At 39.0% G+C, this 19836-nt stretch overlaps 1 protein-coding gene across 1 annotated transcript in view; it reads left to right on the top strand.

Annotated features, from left to right (window-relative positions):
* Nucleotides 1-19836, top strand: part of LOC137265750 (1-phosphatidylinositol 4,5-bisphosphate phosphodiesterase epsilon-1-like) — a 307271-nt gene that overhangs the window by 138624 nt on the left and 148811 nt on the right. The window contains exons 3-6 of the mRNA XM_067801199.1: nt 1467-1657; nt 4184-4897; nt 14440-14686; nt 16322-16476. Coding sequence (XP_067657300.1) covers nt 1467-1657; nt 4184-4897; nt 14440-14686; nt 16322-16476 — 1307 coding nt within the window. The remainder of the gene's footprint in view (nt 1-1466; nt 1658-4183; nt 4898-14439; nt 14687-16321; nt 16477-19836) is intronic.

Here is a 19836-nt window from a genome sequence, read left to right as displayed (position 1 = left end):
CTCCCACCATTAATGATACACAAACTGATACCGAAGTCGAAACGAACCGCGTTATCTCTGGCGAAGGTCTCTCCGGAATTTCGCAGAACGCCCGTGGTAGTCTACATACACGCGATCCCGCCTAATCAGAGTGACATTTCCACAGAGCTTGTAATTTGTCTCGATGATACATTCTACAGCAACCAGAGGAATGTTCTTTCTCATCAAAGTAGACGCTGCAATGTTATAGCAGCCACGACGCGACAAATGTGGTATACCCTCGTAACTGAGGTGTCTGTGTAATGAGCACGAGTATACAATCCAGACTACAACTGTAGAGACAATTTACATCAATTGGTCTGTTGCTTGTTGAAATCTACCAAGCGGTAAATATATACCTTTCAGTTTCTAAAGCAGAAGCGTCCTCCAGGTCCTCAGTTCATGTACCATTAATGTTGGTGTGAAGGCCAGCTGTTAGTGTGTCAGCTTGTCACACCTGTGCGGAGGTTCTAGTTCCCACGCTTTCATGGTCTGTGTCGTCCAGCATATTGTTTTGTTTCTTTGTTTGTTGTTTGTTGTTTGTTTTTTGTTTGTTTGTTTGTTTGTTTGTTTGTTTGTTTGTTTAGCATGGGTACAATGTGTAGAATCTCTTCCTGCAGTTCCGGGCTGTAGCATTGCAGGAACTTTGCAAGCGCAACTGCATAAAACAAGTGGGCTACGTTATCCTTGTTAGACTGCAATGCACGAGCCCGTCCCTGCCCTGCCCTGCCCTGCCCTGCCCTGCCCTGCCCTGCCCTGCCCTGCCCTGCCCTGCCCTGCGTCCCTTTGCCTCGCCTTGCCCTTTAACTACATCAACAGCATCAGGTTGGACAGAATGGGCTTCAGTGTTTGTACCTATGGCCAGGTAGCACGCATCCGATCAAGCAGTTGCATATACTCTTAACACTTGTATCTATATTGTTTCACATAAGCAACTATGTGATCACACATGTCTAGGCCACCTCGTGTATCTCTGCTGATTGTTTGCTTGACATAGGTTCTTCTATATACAGTCAGCCTGTAATTTCATCCTGTATATAATGCCATGTTTTTGTCGCAGTTGATTTCCTTATTATAACCTGGTTATGTTGCCAAACTGAATATAATGCCAAGTGCCAACGTTTCTTGGAAGAAAACTCATTTACACATGGATATTTACTCCTGGACAAACGATGGCATATAAACAATAAGGCTTACTGTACTGCATCCTGGTACGTGATTGGTCCATTTCAAACAATGATTATCGCTTTTAACGAATTAGAGATGGAGTATCGCTGGATCACACTAGTAGTATCTGATGTACAGATGGAAACCTGTCGCTTCTGTCACAGCAGGTGCTAGATGAACGTGTGACTGCCCCAAAATCCATACATGACTTCATAGGGCAAAATTGCTTTTTCTCAGCCTCTTGGCGAAAGGTTTGACTAAAATGGGCGTTCTTCTTTCAGAAAAGACAAGCGTTGAGGACGCAGAGAGATCGTTGACCACGTTGGTGAAGCTTGCCAGCAACTGGGAGTGTGTACCGGCGATGTTGGACGGCCTCGCAGTCTACATGCGCAACATCCTCGTCATCATTGATCAGGCAGAATGTCCCGGTGTAGAGAAGGTCATCAATGAACTCTTCAATCAGATCGTACAGGTCAGGAATAGTTGTAACGGGACCAGTGTTCAGTCACTCCGTTGCTTTTAACGACCCCATAGCAAATGTTATGGACACTTCGAGCGAATGTTATGGACATTTCCAGCAAGATCTCTGGACATTTGCTACATCCCTCTCATTTGCTTGATTTATTGATTGTTCATTTGTTACAGTCTATACTTTCTATTTAATTTTTCATATCCCCTACCGAATACATTTTACGAGCTGCCCAAAGTGTCAAAACTATCTTTCGCAATACCAAACTAGACTCTAGTCGAGGCACATATACCTTTCTTACTAAATTTCTGCACTTGGTTCGAAAGTTGAATAAATTCAATGTCATCACAAAGTAGTTATAAATGCCCCACAACGAAGCACATACCACATGTGGCTCCACCTTAGGAAAGTGAGTTTGTTCAAAATTGCCTCTGTTCACCCAGCAGAAAATGGGCACCCGATAGAATAGGTCACCACTAACCTTCTAGCGCCTAACAGGCAGCTTGGGTTAATCGGGGTAATAATAATCAGATTGTTTGGGCGCTTCGAGCATGCATTGTGCATGGTGTAATGCGCCCGATAAATGGATTATTTTTATTATTATACGATACATTTGTAAATTACCATGAGGCTCCGGACGAGGCCCTCCGTACCTAATGTCAGTGCTTTTGTGGGGAAGCCTTCGATCAAGACCACTCCGTGTCCCCTGTAAGTAAACACTTAACCCGGACCGACTTTGAATATGAATGAGTTAGTAAGTTTAAATTTACGCCGCTATTTGCAATATTCCAGCAATATCACGGCGGGGACACCAGAAATGGGCTTCACACATTGTGCCCATGACGGTAATCTAACCCGGGTCTTCATCGTGATCGAGCGAACGCTTTACCACTAGGCTACCCCACCGCCCCCATTTTGATGATGTATAACTAAAGTAATTTTGTCTCACACTGTCGGGAAAAGGTCTGCACACAAGTACGTGGTTGCATGATGAATTAAAGAATGTGTATTATGTTTATTGGTTTAATAAGTTGTAGCTTGGAAAAATGTTCAGCCTCTTTACAAAATACTGTTCCTATTCCCCACCCCTCCTCCTCCACCCCTACCTCTCCTCAACCACCCCCACACCTTCCACCTCCACCCAACCCCTACAGCTCATTTCTGGTTTTCCAGACACCACGATCGTTTACATCGTATGAAGACTTTGTTAGTTTGCAAAAGCAATTTCTGACACGGTCAGTGATGTATTCGTTCCCAAATTCATTAGTGTTTATAAAGGAAAAATACATCTATCACATTCAACGTCTACAGTGAGCTTAAATCCCATGACAAATTCGTCATCGATTATTTGAAAAATCCGCCGTCTAACACAAGAAGTAAGACTTCTCGGATCAATTCTATGTCCGTCTGGATTCTATGGGGTATTTGTGAGATAAAAGGTTGGACATAACATGATATGTATGCGCAAAAACATTAATCCACAGGTCTTCACCTTGCCAGAAACGCGTTAGGTTGGCGTTTATACCGTAAGATTCCAGTGGTACGTATCCTGATATTGTGTAGCGAGTAGACTACTTGCATCTACGGTAAGCCTAAGAGAGCCGATGGTCTGGTATGTTCTTGTAGGTAGTGGTTTGCTCTGGTGTCCGCTTTTTGAGTGATATATGACTTATGTCCTCCAGACTGTGGGACTAGCACAGGGATGTAGAGAGATTGATGGTCAACGGCCACCTAATGCAGGTAGAGGTTCGGTGGGCCTGTGAATAGAGAAGCATTACAATGACCGTATGGATATTGCGAACAAAAAACTTGAAACGATTTCTTTGGGAAGAAATCTCACTATTTGAGCTTTTTAGCTGTTCCTTTCAGACGTTGAATATGCTTCTGCCACCATATATAATTGTGCGTAATTGAATCATTTTCAGGAGACAGGAGAGTCGATGTGTGTGTGTGTGTGTGTGTGTGAGAGAGAGAGAGAGAGAGAGAGAGAGAGAGAGAGAGAGAGAGAGATCGTGCGTGCGTGTAGGGTTAGGGGAAAGGAGAGTGGCTGTTACATTGCCACAAACAAAGTTAGGGTTAGAACAACAGGTGACAAAGTCGAGGTAGGGTTACCGAACAGGTGACGATGTCATCATAAGGCTGCCATACAGGTGTCTAATTTAGAATGGATGGATTACCAAATTCGTCACACAGAAATGGTTACCAAACACGTGACGAGGGAAGGGTAGAGTTATAGGAACGTGACGGGGAAAAGGAAGGGTTATCGAACACGTGACGAAGGAGGGGAATGGTTACCGAACACGTGACGAGGGAAGGGTAGAGTTACAGGAACGTGACGGGGAAAAGGAATGGTTGCCGAACAAGTGGCGAGGGAGGGGAATGGTTACCGAACATGTGACGAGGAAAAGGAAGGGTTACCGAACACATGCTATAGTTACGGGGGCATAAAAACCAGTGACAAGTAGAACTGGTTTTAGCAAGCAGACGGGTTAGCGAATCGTTCTTTGACATGTGTGTTTGTGGTTTCAGTCGTGCTACGAGCAGCTCCAACATGCCAACACCCCAGAAGACAAACATTCCATCTTCCTGGAACTTTCCAAGCTCCTTAACACATCACTAGAACTCCTGAAAGGTCGCCAGTCATTACATTTCACCTCCCTCAGTACCATCAACGGAATAATCGACATGTGTATTGTGCATAAAAACTATGAGTATGGTTCCATGAGTAGGAGCATAGAGTGTGTGGCAGCGCCTCTGGAGGTTCTTCAGAAGGGGACGCCCAAACGCAAAGACCATGGTGCTTCTACATCCCCTCCTACTGAGGAGACTACAACAACCACTACGACGACGACGCAGTCTGCCTTACACCGCATTTCCTCTCTACACAAACGACGTGCCAGCGTCCCCCACGAAGTTCATGCGGACAAACATACGGACGAGGAAGACAGTAAAACCACTGCCGTCTTCATAAACCGAACTCCTCTGGAAATACTTATGTGTCTAGATCCAAGCCTGGTGCTCACTGTGCTTCAGAATAGTATATCCATGCACAAGGTCATCATAGGCAACCGGCAAAAGTGTACGCCAAGTGTTCGCTGGCGTCACTGTACGCATCATTGTCTTCAGATTCTTAGTGCACGTGTACTCACGGTCATGTGTCACGGGTCACACGTGCAGAGCAAGTTGGTTGCAGATGGGCATGTCAAAACCATGGTGGATGCTTTGGATCCAAACCACGACCCTGTAAGTTGGAATTCAGTTACTCAGATGATGATGATGATGATGATGATGATGATGATGATGATTACAATGATAGTGGTTGCAATGATGATGATGATGATGATGATGATGATGATGATTATGATTTGCACATTTGAATATTCTCAAAACAATTCACGGTCAGCTGACAGATCTGTGGAAATGTAATGGACTTTGTCAGCTCACTAGCAACTGTTCAACCCTAGCTGTCTATTTGTTTTATAAGTTTCTGCCGAACTGGAAAGAGTTAAAACGACACAAGGTCACATACGATGTTTCTGCCAATTCTTGGTGTAGTCGTATTCTGTTGTGTATCAGAGGTGAAGGTAATGTTCATGACGACCGTAATGTCAGCTATACACAATATATATTAATATTTATTACCCATGTAATAAAAATTGATCAATTATGTATGCCAAATACTCTCGTCAGTGCATTATGTGATCAAATATTGAATAATGTACTTCATGCCAAATCCCAAATGGCTTCCCAAACCAGTTTGTTAACCATCTGTTGTCTGGAATCTTGTTGAAACGATTTGTACACGACAGAATGCGACTCAATATTGCAGTCTAAGTAAACTTAGCCTCAGTTTTATTCATTACACTCCACCATAGTAGTGGAGTGTTACGAAAAGTACTGACGCTAAGTTTACTTAGACTGCTCGGTATTAGTTCATACAATCAAAAGAGGCAGATGAATATATGAAAGGCAATAAAGGACGATAAATAGATCTGGGGAATACTGGTCGGTGAATATGACAGGGGCAATGTAGGCAAGTAAAACTGTTTGGGAAATTCAGGAAGCTGAAAATGTCAGTGTCACACAGGCAGGCGTCTATGTCCAGTGTCATGCAGGCACGTGTCCAATGTAACAGACAGGTGTCTCATGTCAAGTGTCATACAGGCAGATGTCTATGTCCAGTGTCATACTGATGGATGTATATGCCCAGTGTCATACAAGCAGGTGTTTTATGTCCACTGTCATACAGGCAGGTGTCTATGTTCAGTGTCATACAGGCAGGTGTTTTATGTCCACTGTCATACAGGCAAGTGTCTATGTTCAGTGTCATAAAGACTGTTGTCCGTGTCCAGTGTTATACAGGCAGGTGTCTTATGTCCAAAATAACACAAGCACGTGTCTATGTCCAGTGTCATCCAGACACATGTCTTATGTCCACTGTCATACAGGCAGGTGTCTATGTCCGTTGAAATACAGGCATGACCCGTGTAATATATATTTTGGTATATTGCTTTGTTCAAATATAGGTGTTTGGTTAGCCTTAAGGTTGAGACTGTATCTTGCACTGCCATCAACGGGGGTTCGATTCCACATGTTTTACCCAGTCATGGTGTTTGCCAAAGAAATGATTAAAATACCTTCAAACGATGTGAAAATATGTATTCACTTGGAATAGAAGCTGCAGCATTCTTTTAAATATTATATGCCAACGTGAGCATAGCTGTTTCATTTTCTAGATAACTTCTCAATACTGTCATGTAGTATCTCAATACTAACTAGTGTAGACACTAGCCTATTCCACCTCGTTTCACAGGTGTCACAAGGAATAGATCATGTATTTCAATGCTGGTCTCACCACAGCATATAAGCAGGACTGGACCTAAGTTCTTTACTTCTTTTACCAGTTTTTCCTATTCATTTGTGTGAAGGAGGCAAAATATATAGCTTAATCAGAGGTGTAAGAGGTGGTCTGATAATAAATAGTAACATACTAACCAGCAAAATAAACTCAACTCTGGCTTTTTGCCAAGCTTGTAAAATTGAAGACATAAACATGAGTGTAAGCTTACTTTTGTGAGATTTCATGTTTTTGTTAAAATTGCGTTTCATTTCATTTCATGAAGCAGAAGGTACATAACGTCCCAAAAAGAATTATCATGGGAGACTTTCAGTCTTTCGGCGTTTTGTTTGATGTGCAAAATCATGCATAATTTCATTCATAAAGCAAGACACACAGGTTTGTATTAATTAAGAAAGTAATCTGTTCGTGACTCTCATGCTCACTCAGTAATAAAATGCTTCTGCTGCTCTGTGTAAATTCTGGGAGGGTTCATTTACGGTATCAATTATTAATATAGTCAACATTAAGTCCATCTCTTATCAGTTCCAGATACCGCTTCTGAATGTCAGACTGGGATAGATCCATATCCATGCTGATGTTTAACATTTTATGTATACGCTCATTTCGTGTGGTGGAAATAAATATGCATGCGTGTGGTCATGCTTTTGTCGGGGCTTAGGTTTGGGCATGCATTCATTCCGGTGTGCGTGCGTGCATGCGGGAACCTTACAGAAGACAGAAAGAACCTGTAAAGGTACACATGTCTCTCTTGTAGAAGCACGTGTAATGAGATTGTTTTTAACACTCAGCATGATCATATATCATACACGGTTGCACATACTAGTATCTATTTATCTTACCGCACACATAAATGTCGTTTACTGATTGGCTAAGCGCTCTTCTATTATTTTCAATGTACCCTGGCAACTCACTCGGTACTTCTTTGTCTAGAACAACATTGAATCAAGCATGAAGCTCGGAAATTACCGATGTTTTGCGAATCCAAATCAATGGAAGAATCGTTTGATTTACACAGGTCGGCTGAAGTGTATGATCTGATACCCATGCTTCAAACTGTTCAAAATGAACATTTAAGAGACCTTCGGGCTCAGAGAACATAAACAAAGATCTAGGGTACATCAACCCATGGCCCCACTTGTGACCAGTGAATAATTTATAACATGCACTCATGGGTGGGAATAAGAAAACACCTGAAAGTACAAGTATTATTTTATTCTTTTACAGGTTTCTAGACAAAGTTTGTATTGCACTGTGGGTGAAATTCTGGAAAAGAATAAAAGAACACTTATATTGTCATGTGTCCCCGTATTCGTTTCCACAGGGAGACTATATATATATACAGGGAGAAGAAACTCCCCGAAAAGCCCCTGAACGTATGTCTGGAGCAAGCTATTTGCATGTAATAGTAACCAGTGTAACCAATATGGCGACAGCGTAGTATTTAAGATTGAGCCCGGTCTATTTTCAGCAGCTGATTAAATTCGCTGAGTGTTGTAACAAGTGAAATCCTACATGTAGAAGATAAGTTAACTATTTTGTCACTTCAGTTTATGTCAAATAATTGATATTACTGTCCCTGTCAGGACAGTAGATTTGCAGCAAAGTTTAAAGTCGGTATGTTACAGCTCACTGGCTTCCATTTTCGATTCACCGCGAAAATAGACTAAATTGTGCAGATAAAAACTTCTTTCACACATTCGTTTATTTTTTAGAAGGGAAACATACCTTTAGTTGAAAGACATTTGCAAGTAATACTAATAGTTTTATAGCTTAAAAATTTGTTAGGGTGTAATTGAGGTGTGTGAAAAATATGACATATCGACGATCTGTTCTGATCCGCCATTGAAATGCTACATGCCGTTGTTTGAGTGTTTCAAGTTGTTTCTTCCAAAACATCCAACACATACACCTTTAATTCTTATGGGGGAATATACTATCACGTGAAATGTGTTTGCAAGTAATAGTGATAGTTCCATAATTTACAAAGGAATGTTAGGGTGTGTTTGGGGTTTGTGAAAAAATGTGACATATCGCCGATCTGATCTGATCCGCCATTGAAATACTACTCGCCGTTGTTTGAGTGTTTCTAGTTATTGCTTCAAAAGCATCTTTCACATACACCTTTAATTCTTATGAGGGCAATATACTTTCAGGTGAAATTTGTTTGGAAGTAATAGTGATAGTTTCATAATCTAAAACAAAATGTTAGGGTGTATTTGAGGTGTGAAAAATATGACATATCGCTGATCTGATCCGCCATTGATGCTTGTGATGCTTGAGGGTTATAGTTGTAAACTTCTTTCTTTCTTGTTGATCTTATTATTTGACGAAAATGGAAAGGTGTTTAGGACCCTTTGTGACAGATTAACACTTTCTGTTTTTGAGGGGGGTGTGACAGTGTCAGTTAACATTCTGTAAATGACCATTCCATTCACCATATGGAATAAGATATCTGAATTAATTATTCATGTAAACAAAAATGTCTCAAAGTAGATTTTTCTAAAAGGACAGCTGGAGTTAACACATGTGTTCTCGGGATACTTTTGCGTTCTTTTGGGAGGGAAGGCCGTAGTGTATCATTTATTCTTTCATTCATTCACCTGCTTTCTTTTATTGTTTCTTTCTTTCATTCGTTCACATAATTCTTTTTCTTAATTCTTACTGTAATTCATTCATTCATTGTAAAATTCCCAATGATACAATAAACTGGCTGAAGTCACAGTGTGCGTTGGAACATGACGAGGTGCACGTTAATTAGTACAAATGGTAAAGAAAGAAAGGAATGACCTGTCCCTGTTGTAGATTATCCCTGGTTTCCATGTGCATATAAAACAATCCAATTAACCTAAGAAGTGGTTGTGTGGGAGGAGAACTATACATCATAAGACACATATACCTCTTGATTATGTTTGTTTCTTGTTCGCTGCTGCTTATTTCAGCTGTGTCAAGGTTTTCCCTAAGTGTTCAGACTAGATGATCACGTGCCAGACTATGATGACATACAATCAGCAAAGACATCAAGCCAGCATCACTTCCTGGTTGACAAGCTCCAAAACAAAAGCTGTTTCCCCTAAAATTATCATTTTTATCTCTTTTATCTATCATCTTACCTGTCCAAACTGTGATTCACAATCAAGGACAGTGAAAGAGTAAACAATTTTTTTATCTGCAGAACGTTATCAACAGATTTCAGAGCCATGGCAGTTTCTATCTGCAGTAAAATGAATGAAATCAGTTCAAGCCTTTTAACCCTTATTAAATCATAGTATTGACATAAAAGTATGAATTCAGAATAGGTGATTTTCGTTCATGTAAAGACAACAGCTGTTGAAAGGATAGTGAGCTCTAGTGATAGTTTTGTTGGTGATGCAATGCTTTGTGTAGAAATCTGAGATGAAGAGACAATAAAACGAATTAAACCTGGTGTCAGTGTGTCAGTGGGATATTGATCACACACCATCTGTACACACACATTACGTGACATCTGGCCAGGCAATGTCTTCCCTTTGATAGTTCAAACTTCCATGTTAAATGTCAACTGGGCACTACTTGTGTCTGTATCATATTAAGTCCAGAACAGCCAGTGTTGTGGAGTGAAGGAAGCAATTGTCTGAAGAATGGAAGGTTGATGGTTCTATTCCCTGGTCATGTCATGCAGTGGGGTTAAGAGATGGTGTTCTGTATACCCTCTTTGTTACAGGGATAAATCAGTTACTGTCTGGCTTGTTCTGAGTCTGTTAGTTAATAATCCGTGACAAGCCCAAAGCAGTGTTAAAGGGTCAAAGGTCTGAAAGAAAGACCAGTGTAAGAAGGCTGTCTTATGTCCAGTGTTCCTCACAGTTGGAGAAGGATGGTGACTGATGAATGTTTACTACAGCTAGTCTAGGATAGTTCTGTAGTGTTCATGGTCACAGCTAGTGTAGGATAGTTCTATGATACTGACAGTCACAGCTAGTTTAGGATAGTTCTATAGTGTTGATGGTCACAGCTAGTGTAGGATAGTTCTAACGCGTTAAAGGTCACAGCTAGTGTTGAACAGTTCTGTAGTGTTGATGGTCACAGCTAGTGTAGGATAGTTCTGTAGTGTTGATGGTCACAGCTAGTGGAAGGTGGTTCTGCAGTGTTGAAGGTCACAGCTAGTGTAGGATAGTTCTGTAGTGTTGAATTTGACAACTAGTGTAAGATAGTTCTATAGTGTTGAAGGTCACAGCTAGTGTAGGATAGTTCTGTAGTGTTGAAGGTCACAACTAGTGTAGGATAGTTCTGTAATGTTGAATTTGACAACTAGTGTAAGATAGTTCTGTAGTGTTGAAGGTCACAGAAGGCAGATGATGGTTCTCTGACATTAAGGTCACAGCTAGTGTTGGATGGATCAGTGATATTGAAGATCACAGCAAGTGTAGGATGGTTTTGTGATGTTCTGGGGTAATACCAACTTGTTTCCTCAATATGCAACCCTAAAATTGTAACATTAAGTCATTGCATACTTTTGAGATGTATCTTGTGAATCTAACATCATATGAACTCTTTGTAAAATGTATTGAATTGCCATACTTTTGACAAGATCACTTATGCATGTTTCAAAACAGTAAAAATATTTTATTTGGTTTCAGAAATTTCAATTTTTGTTTTACATCAGAAATTAAATAAGTTCACAAAGTGTTATTTCCTGAATTAGGGAGATACCCTGGAGAAAAAAGTCAGTATTTCATCCTAATCAGACTGTTGGTTTCATTTCCTTTCTCTGAGATTCTGAGAAATATACCTGGCGTTATGTTATTTATCAACATGCAAAAAATCCCCTTGTGTATAATGATAAATAGCTCTTTGCATTCAGAGTGAAAATCCATAGTGTGATGAATGGGTGCTTATTAAATACACAACTGTATTATAACTTGACAAATCGAAACCTTTCTAAAATCAATAGGGTCATGAACATTAGGGCTCAGTGTTGATGTATAAATTATTTTGTATTTATAGTACTGGAAAGATGAAAAGGAGTGAGGCTGTTCTCATGTTTTAGTTTGTCAATACAGAAAATGTCATCCTGTTTGCCAAACGTCCTTTAGATACAACTGAAAGAATACTAGAACACAGTGGTATAGTGCATTTCCCTGTAAATTCAAAACCATGTCTAACAATTTCATGGAATGAGATCTTGCAGTTATGGAAAAAAAACAGTACCGTAAGTCTTCTTGTAAATCCTCATGGATTACTGAATTTTAGCCAGTCGCACCATCAGCTCATGTGGTACACCAGTGGATTAGAGTAAGTTCCTGTTATTCTGCTGTTATAATATAGAAGCTCAGTGCAAAGAATACCCAGTTTTGACTATTCTCAGAAACAAATTCCATATCATGTAAAGGAAAGCATGGGTGCTGGACAAAGTAGGAAATCAAACTGGGGTATTTGCATGATGGCAGTGGGGTAGCCTAGTGGCTGAAGGATTCATGTGAAGACCTGGGTTTGATTCCCACATGGGTACAATGTGTGAAGCCCATATCTGCTGTCACCCGTCATTATATGTATGCACCCATGATATTGCTAAAACTCACTCACTCAGTCTTTGGCATTACAAGTGAACGCTTTGACCACTAGGCTACCTCACCAACTCCCATACCTCAGCATAGACATATGACAGCCTTAGAACTGAGTCAGTTTCACACAGAAGTAAACAAGAACCTGTCCAAAGGTGACTTATTGAATTGGACAGATTTGGTGAATAATACGCCATGGTAAACTGTTCATATCATTAGGGGTGACTATTGAGGAGGAACATCAATTGTGATAATGATAGTCTATTGCAAAGTAATATTGCGATTGTGATAGTCTGTTGCAACCATTCTATTGCAATAGTTTTTTCGCCTTGAATTGTCTTATTTGAAATCACTTCACAAAACTCAGTGAAGCTGCAAGTCTGCAGTTAAACTATAAAAAAGTACAAAACAACATATATATTTTTCAACAGAAGTCAATTGTTGCACTATTGATAGTCATACATACTATTGATTCATAGATAGTTTTTCATTTCTAATTGTTATCATAGACTCTACAATTGCAATCCATAGTTCGATGCCTCATCACAGCCCAACATCCAGTGGAAGCTGTCAAACCCGGCACTCTTTAGGAATGAAGAAATAATCTGGTTTAGACAATGTGCTGGACTGAAGAGCTGATGATAAATGTACAAGCCATTAAGGGGACTGAGATTTTGTGCCACTGTTTACAACTTGCCGGAATGGACAGATGCCGGTTTCCACTGTATTATAAACCACTGGATTGGTCAACCAAATCAAATTATATGGAATAAATTGTATTCCCTGATGCTGGGAATATTCTGTAGATGCAGGAACACATTATATGTAAAATCATATCTATTCAAACAGAGGAAATATGGTAACTACATGTTATGTTTTCAAAATATTTTTTCAGGTCAAATTTCTTCTCTTTTTCAAATGATTATTGATTTAAGCACAGATTCATGAATGGGGTTAAATGCTTCCAAGGCTTTATGTTTGAACATTACATACTGAAATATGTCATTTGTATGTGTATCCTTGGATTCTGATTAAAGCCTGTGGTTAAAGTAAAACATTAACCAATGAGTCGTGAGGACAACTGGATGGTCTGTCCAATAGTAATCAGTTTGTTGTCAGACTCTGCAGGTGACTTTTAACATTATTTTACCAGGAACATAAAATATGTTTTTCCAGGTTACAATGAGCTTTTTCTGTATATTATAAGTATTTTATCTGTTTTATGTAAGTTGAGGTGAAACGGGGTAGTTGTGTACCAGAATACAGTGGAATCGGTCAAATCCGGACTTCTTTACAATCTGGACTTCTCTCTGAGTCATGGCAGCTTGTTCTTAATTTATCATTAAAGCTGGCTTTATAGTCTGGACTTTCTCAATTATGGATTACAGACTAGAATAACAGTCCCAACAATCCATTTGCTATGAGAACAATGTTTTGTAAACTGGACTTATACGACTACAATGACAGTCTGCTGAATAAACATATCCGTTACTACTGTTTGGGTCCTAATCACAGCCATCTCAGACCACAAGACTTCTAAAAGTCACCATTTTTTATGCAAAATGGAAGTATGGTCTAATAATCATTGCACTGACCCCTAAAACCAAATTAGAACTGAAAAGGTATGATGAATGTGTAACCCATAGATAAGCCAACTAGTGTGTACAGCAATGGACAAAAATGGCTGCTATTTTCTAAAACAGCCAATAAGCATTCACCAAAAGGTGTGAACTCCCTAGGGACTTACAGGAAAAACACTATCAAGCATCCTTCCCATATGGGTAATAATGGCGCCGAGCATCCTTCCTTTATGGGTAATAACGGAGCCAAGCGTCCTTCCCATAATTGTAACAATGGAGCCGAGCGTCCTTCCCAATGGGTAGTAATGGAACCAAGTGTCCTTCCCATATGGGTAAAAATGGAGCCAAGCGTCCTCCCAGACCAGACCAGGAGCATAATCAGCATGTGTCTAGGATTCAAATCCTGAGCCAGCCAACCGTGTCAGTACCCAGGTCTGCTGAACCACCTATTATTCATCATGGGTTCAAAAAATTCCATCACCCAATGCCCCGGGATAAGTCAGTTTTCATTTTGGGCATTCAAATGAAGGTATCTTACGTGTCCGTTGACTTCTAGATTATTTCCACATACGGTTTCAAACTGCAATACTAACAATAAAGTATAGCTAGATGAGAGTGAAATTATCACTCTTCGATAGATAGTCCAGTAAACATTAACATCTAGCATTGTGTCATAAAATCAGAGCAAGTGGAAAATTAGTCAGGACAAGTTACTTTTTTGCTCTTCAACATATTTTAACCCCTGTTCTTAATGACATCTGATGTATGTATGTGAAAGTGACAACTCATCCCATCGATCTGTTTCAGCACCTTCTTTGCCTTCTGCTACAAGCACTGGCTTGTATTGCCCTCAACCCCCTCAACCATCAAGCCCTCAACGATGCCGAAGTTGCAGACATGTTAATGCAGCTGCTTCTTCCATCAGATGAATGGTACTACACCAACCACAGCACAAAGTATGCCAAGTTTGTCAAGTACCATGCAGCCCGCATCCTCGTGTATATGGGACTCCTTCACAAGCTGGGAGGAAGGGTTGACCTATTTGACAGGCGACGTGAGTTCTTCTGATCTCAAACTCTTTTTTCCCAAACTTTTCTGTTCTAAAATATTTGCTGATCCCCAGCTCTCTGTTCTAGAAATATGCAGAATCCCAAAACTTTCTGTTCTGTATGTATGTATACCCTAAAGCACTTTTGTCTGCTTGGTATTTTGTTTGAGTGAGTGAGTGAGTTTAGTTTTATGCCACTTTTAGCACTTTTCCAGCAAAATCAGTCTGTGACACGAGAAATGGGCTTTATGTGTTTTACCAATGTGGGGAATCAAACTTGGGTCTTCAGCATGACAAGCGAACACTTTAATAATTAGGCTACCACACCGCCCATAATTTTGGGCATTGCTACATTTCTTAACATACTGAAAAGTAAAAGTTAGAGATCATGTTGATCTTTGCACATCAGATGACTGAGCATTCATATTCATTATAATATCCCCAAACTATCTGTGTTCCCAAACCTTATTTGTTCAGTAGATACTCAGCAGCCAGGGTACTGCAGAACCTCATGTATATATGAATATTCTGAAAAGCATGGATATATTTCAAATATAATCAGAAAATATCAAATACAGAGATACAGATGTTTGTAATGACATCAAAAATATATTGTATGATACATATGGCAGAGTAACAATTAGATTTCAAGGTATAATTGTGCATTACTTCCACTAAATTTCATTGCAAAATAAATATATCTATGGGATGTTGTTATTGATCAAGTGATGGATATCGTTAACTTCATTAACATGAAATCCTTCAACTGCTTCTGGTGGAATAGTTCATGTTTGTGTGATTATGTTTCATAGTCTGAAAACAATCATGGTTTTGTCTCATTTAAATTCAGTTCACACTGAAAGTAAGATGCATATCCCGTTCAGTGCATTAATCAGTAATGTCCAGCTTTGTTGCCAATATTGTTAATTCTCGCTAGCACATTCTCTTTCATAAATAGATTCATTGCTCTAAATTATCCTAGTATCGTAGCTAGTGTTTGCCCTTAACCCTAAAAAGCTGCAGGCCCTAAGGACCCACAACAATAACAAGCTGTGGATAATGATCCGAATAAGTTGATATATTTTACCTGCAATGTACAATTCCCATCAAACAGAATATGCAACAATGAACAAACTGAGTTTAAAACAGATCATATCTCTGTAATATAAACTGCTTAACAGAACATGATAGTCGTTTCAGTTACAGATAACAGCTGATGATCGAAAAAATCTAGAAATGACTAAATGATGATTTCTGAAAAATAATACTCATAGCTATAGGGAATGAAAAAACTGTGTGCTATAAGGACCTGCAAAATACAAAAACTGTGAACTGGGTGGTTTTCAGTTGGCTCTGGTCTTGAGAACTGACCGAAGGTTCAAAGCTGATAGTAGCATACTGTTATTTCCTGTTTTGCTGGCTTACATTATTCATGCCTGCTACCACATTCTCTTTTGCAGGTACACATTTTACTCTAAATTATCTTTTTATCATAGCATCAAGACACTAACTGTCAAAGCCAGAAAATAGCCAGTCTCACTTACCTGATAAGAAAGATTCCATTGGTTGGAAAAGTCAAAATTCTCACAAAACGTTGGATGGAGTCTGTCCAAAATGTTGTGTGCTTTTTTTTTCTTGCAGCTTTTCTTGAGCTGACAACCAACTCCTTGCTACAAGTACACTCTCCTGAAGACAGTTTCATCGAGCTCATGGCTATGGGTCGAATTATGATGTGGAGTCCCAACCATCACCTCCAGGCTGCATCATTGGAGGGACTCGTGTCAGAGGTCATACAGGTGAGGTCAAGGTCATATGATTACTGTCAGTCGAATTCTTTTTTAATACAATTTCGTGAAAATAGAAGCTAGTTATGAGAATGTTTACTACATTCTAGCAGAAAGGGGAGTCAGAGGTCATGTGGGTAAGGTGAAGGCCATTGTGATGTGTATAATTGAAGAAGTCAATGAAAGCTTTTTCGTACACCATTTGCTGAAAATACAGGCATGGCATGCATAAATAAAAGACCTACATATATGGTGGGGAGCATCAATTTAGGTACGATATCGTGAGAGGAAGCACAAAGATAATATGCACATGGATATTAAGCACAAGTATGGGACTAGCTCATAGTGTTGGGCCATAATCTTATAATACAATAAATGTTCACCAGTAGATCCTAAAAGTCAGACATTAGTAGGTTAACACTGCACTGAGGTCAATGTCAGTGTAATTTGAATAGTTACAAAGGGTTACAAAACTAATGTTTTAAGTGTTTCCTCAACACTGAGTCATTTTTTTATATTTTTTCATGTTCAAGATGCTTCAGATGTTGGAACATCACAGAAACTAAATTCTACAGTTGGTCTGTCTTCTGTAAGCTCTTCAGACTTTAATGTACTTATCCTAACAACTAGCTCTCATAAGAGACTGCTGGGAGCCCCAGAAGGAGTCTGTGCAGTAATCAATTATTTGTTAAATCCTGGAGAAAAAATCAGACAGGAAGATAATTTAGTTTTAAGGTTTGTGCCGAAGCTCCTTAGTGGCGATGATGTTGCATATTACTCTTTGTTCACAGGAAGCTGTTGGGAAACCAGATACCTCCTGTGTCATTATTCTCACTGAAAAGAATTAATGGTGATGAGTTGTTTTAGTGTAAAGTGACCTGATAGTTGCCAATTAGTAATTTAGTGAAGGCTTTAAAAATTTAGCGGTGGGAAGAAACTGTGGTTCATTTTGTAAGCCTATTGTTTCTTGAAGATTTTCTTCTAGATATTTTACTATCACTGTTTTTGTGTATAATGTAAGCTGAAAGTTTTAATTACTTTGTAATATCATGGCTTAACTAGCTTGCGAGTGTGGTTAACCATGATATGTTGAATCACTCTGGGAGACAAAATCTGGGCCCCTATTCTCAAAAGGATTCTAGCCCTAGGATATCCAAACTTTGATCCTAGTGAGGACTTAGGACAAATACTAAGATAGGTTCTGACTAGTCCTATGACTATCCTAGTGAAAATCAACATGGTGTGGTACTTGTTTGTTCACCAAATTTGTGGCGTTTGAATTTACAACAGCACACAGTTTTTATGAGTTAATAGTTTGTGTTATCAGTTTATTGGTAATGAACAGACATACTTGTTGCAATACACATATTCTTTAGATCTATAAAGGAAATTATTTTAGTTCTTACCTATTCTATCCCTTTTTATTCACAACATCACTCTTTTCTGTTACATTTGCTGTGAAATGTCAATGTCAAGGCCCTTTCAATAAGGGATGTAACTCCTGTTCATTTCCTAAGTGAATTTTCACTTAGTGAGATGACACATAATGGAAGTTCAAGTCATGATAATCATTTTAAAAAAATCAAATGAAAATATTTTTTATGCAATTTTTGGCTTTCAAAATCTGGTGAAAAATCTCATTGTTGAATAAATGAATTTGATGTGATGAAAATATCAAATATATTAACATGTAACAATGCTTAGATAAAATATTTTAAATCTATTCAAGTACAAGTTCACTCTTTTTCTGGATACAAGATATGAATTGTATATTTAAACCATAATTAACTATAATTTCTTCAAGGGCAAGTAAATCCATTCACTTTATTTCACAAATTTCTTCACTTTAAAACTTTTACTTAGATTTCTAGTTTTACCATTTATGTTGTAAATGAGATATATATGCATGTTTTTCATGCAATGAATTGTGGGTGATATTTTGGTGAATCCCCAACTTTATGAAGGGTTATAGCTCTTTATCGTAGCTTAGGATCTGTAGCTCAAATTAGGACAGGGATAGGATCGTTTTGAGAATAGATCTTATCTTAACAGGAGGATGTCCGAACTCCTGTCCTAACTATAATCTGTGTTAGCTGGGACACTTTCCAGAATAGGCACGCTGGTTCAGGGAGAGGATAATGAGTAATTGAGTTCTACAGGTTAAACTTTAGTGTTCCAGTTTTTACAAATCAGATGTGGGGACAAACCCTACAGTAATCATATAGGTGTCACAATGTGAGTGAGTTAGTTTTCTGGCACACTCAGAAATATTCCAGCAATATGGCCACAATCTGTAAATAATCCAGTCATCCAGACAATCCAGTGATCAAGAACATGAACATTGATCTACACTATTGGGGTACAACAACATGCACAAACTAAGTCACCAAGCCTGACAATGCAATCCTGTTAGTCGCCTCTTACGACAAGTATGGGTTACTGAAGATCACTTCTAGCCCGGATCTTCACAGACTGGGGCTTATGAAGTTATGAATCATCAATGGAATGGAAGTGGATCAGTAACTTCTTTGAGTGGTATTTCAGAAGTTGGAAAGTACAAAAATGACATATTTCTATGGCTAGCATTCCCACATGACAATGGTAACATTCTCATGAAAGTCCTGGGGTAGAATAGGCCTTCAGCAACCCATGCTTGCCACATGAAAGGCGACTATACATGTTGTTGGTCACTGGATTGTCTGGCACAGACTCTATTATTCGCTGCCATATAGCTGGAATATTGCTGAGTGCGGCGTAAAACTAAACTCACTGACTTACTCACTGTTGACATTCCTGAATGACAACAGTACAGGAGTCTGAATGAAAATGTTACATTCATGAAATATAAGAAGTTAGTACCCATAAAAATTTATCATTATTTAAATGGTTAAATGCATGTGAATATTGTGTGTAAAAGCCTAAATTGTTTATTCAGGAAAAGGGAAGAGTTCTACTGTGTACTTTAAGGGTAGACAAGCAAACAAGATCCTTACAATAAACACCTGCTAAACAATACAGATAGGATAACAAAACAGTTCTATGCTGTGATTAATACAGTGTCATTGGACACATTCCATTAATAAGTACAGACACATCTATAATTTCAAAGGTTTTTGCAAGAACTCAACAGGTAGTCATTTGACTGTCCTGAAACATGTAGTATATGCAAGTAGCCTACAAACTTTGTGTAGCATCAAGTGAATAGCAACCTGACTTCTTTCACGCTGAATGTACATTCTTGAAACTACAATGTTACACTATCGGTGTTGTAGTTGAAGAATCTGTGCTACCTCTTTTTTAGGTATGTCTCTGTTAAAGCAGAGCACTAAAATATCCTTTGAAATGAAGAATGACATTTTCTCCAAACATTTG

Source organism: Haliotis asinina, chromosome 15 (genome assembly GCF_037392515.1).
Source record: "Haliotis asinina isolate JCU_RB_2024 chromosome 15, JCU_Hal_asi_v2, whole genome shotgun sequence".
Taxonomy (NCBI): Eukaryota; Metazoa; Mollusca; class Gastropoda; order Lepetellida; family Haliotidae; genus Haliotis; species Haliotis asinina.
This window is presented reverse-complemented; position numbering and strand designations above follow the sequence as displayed.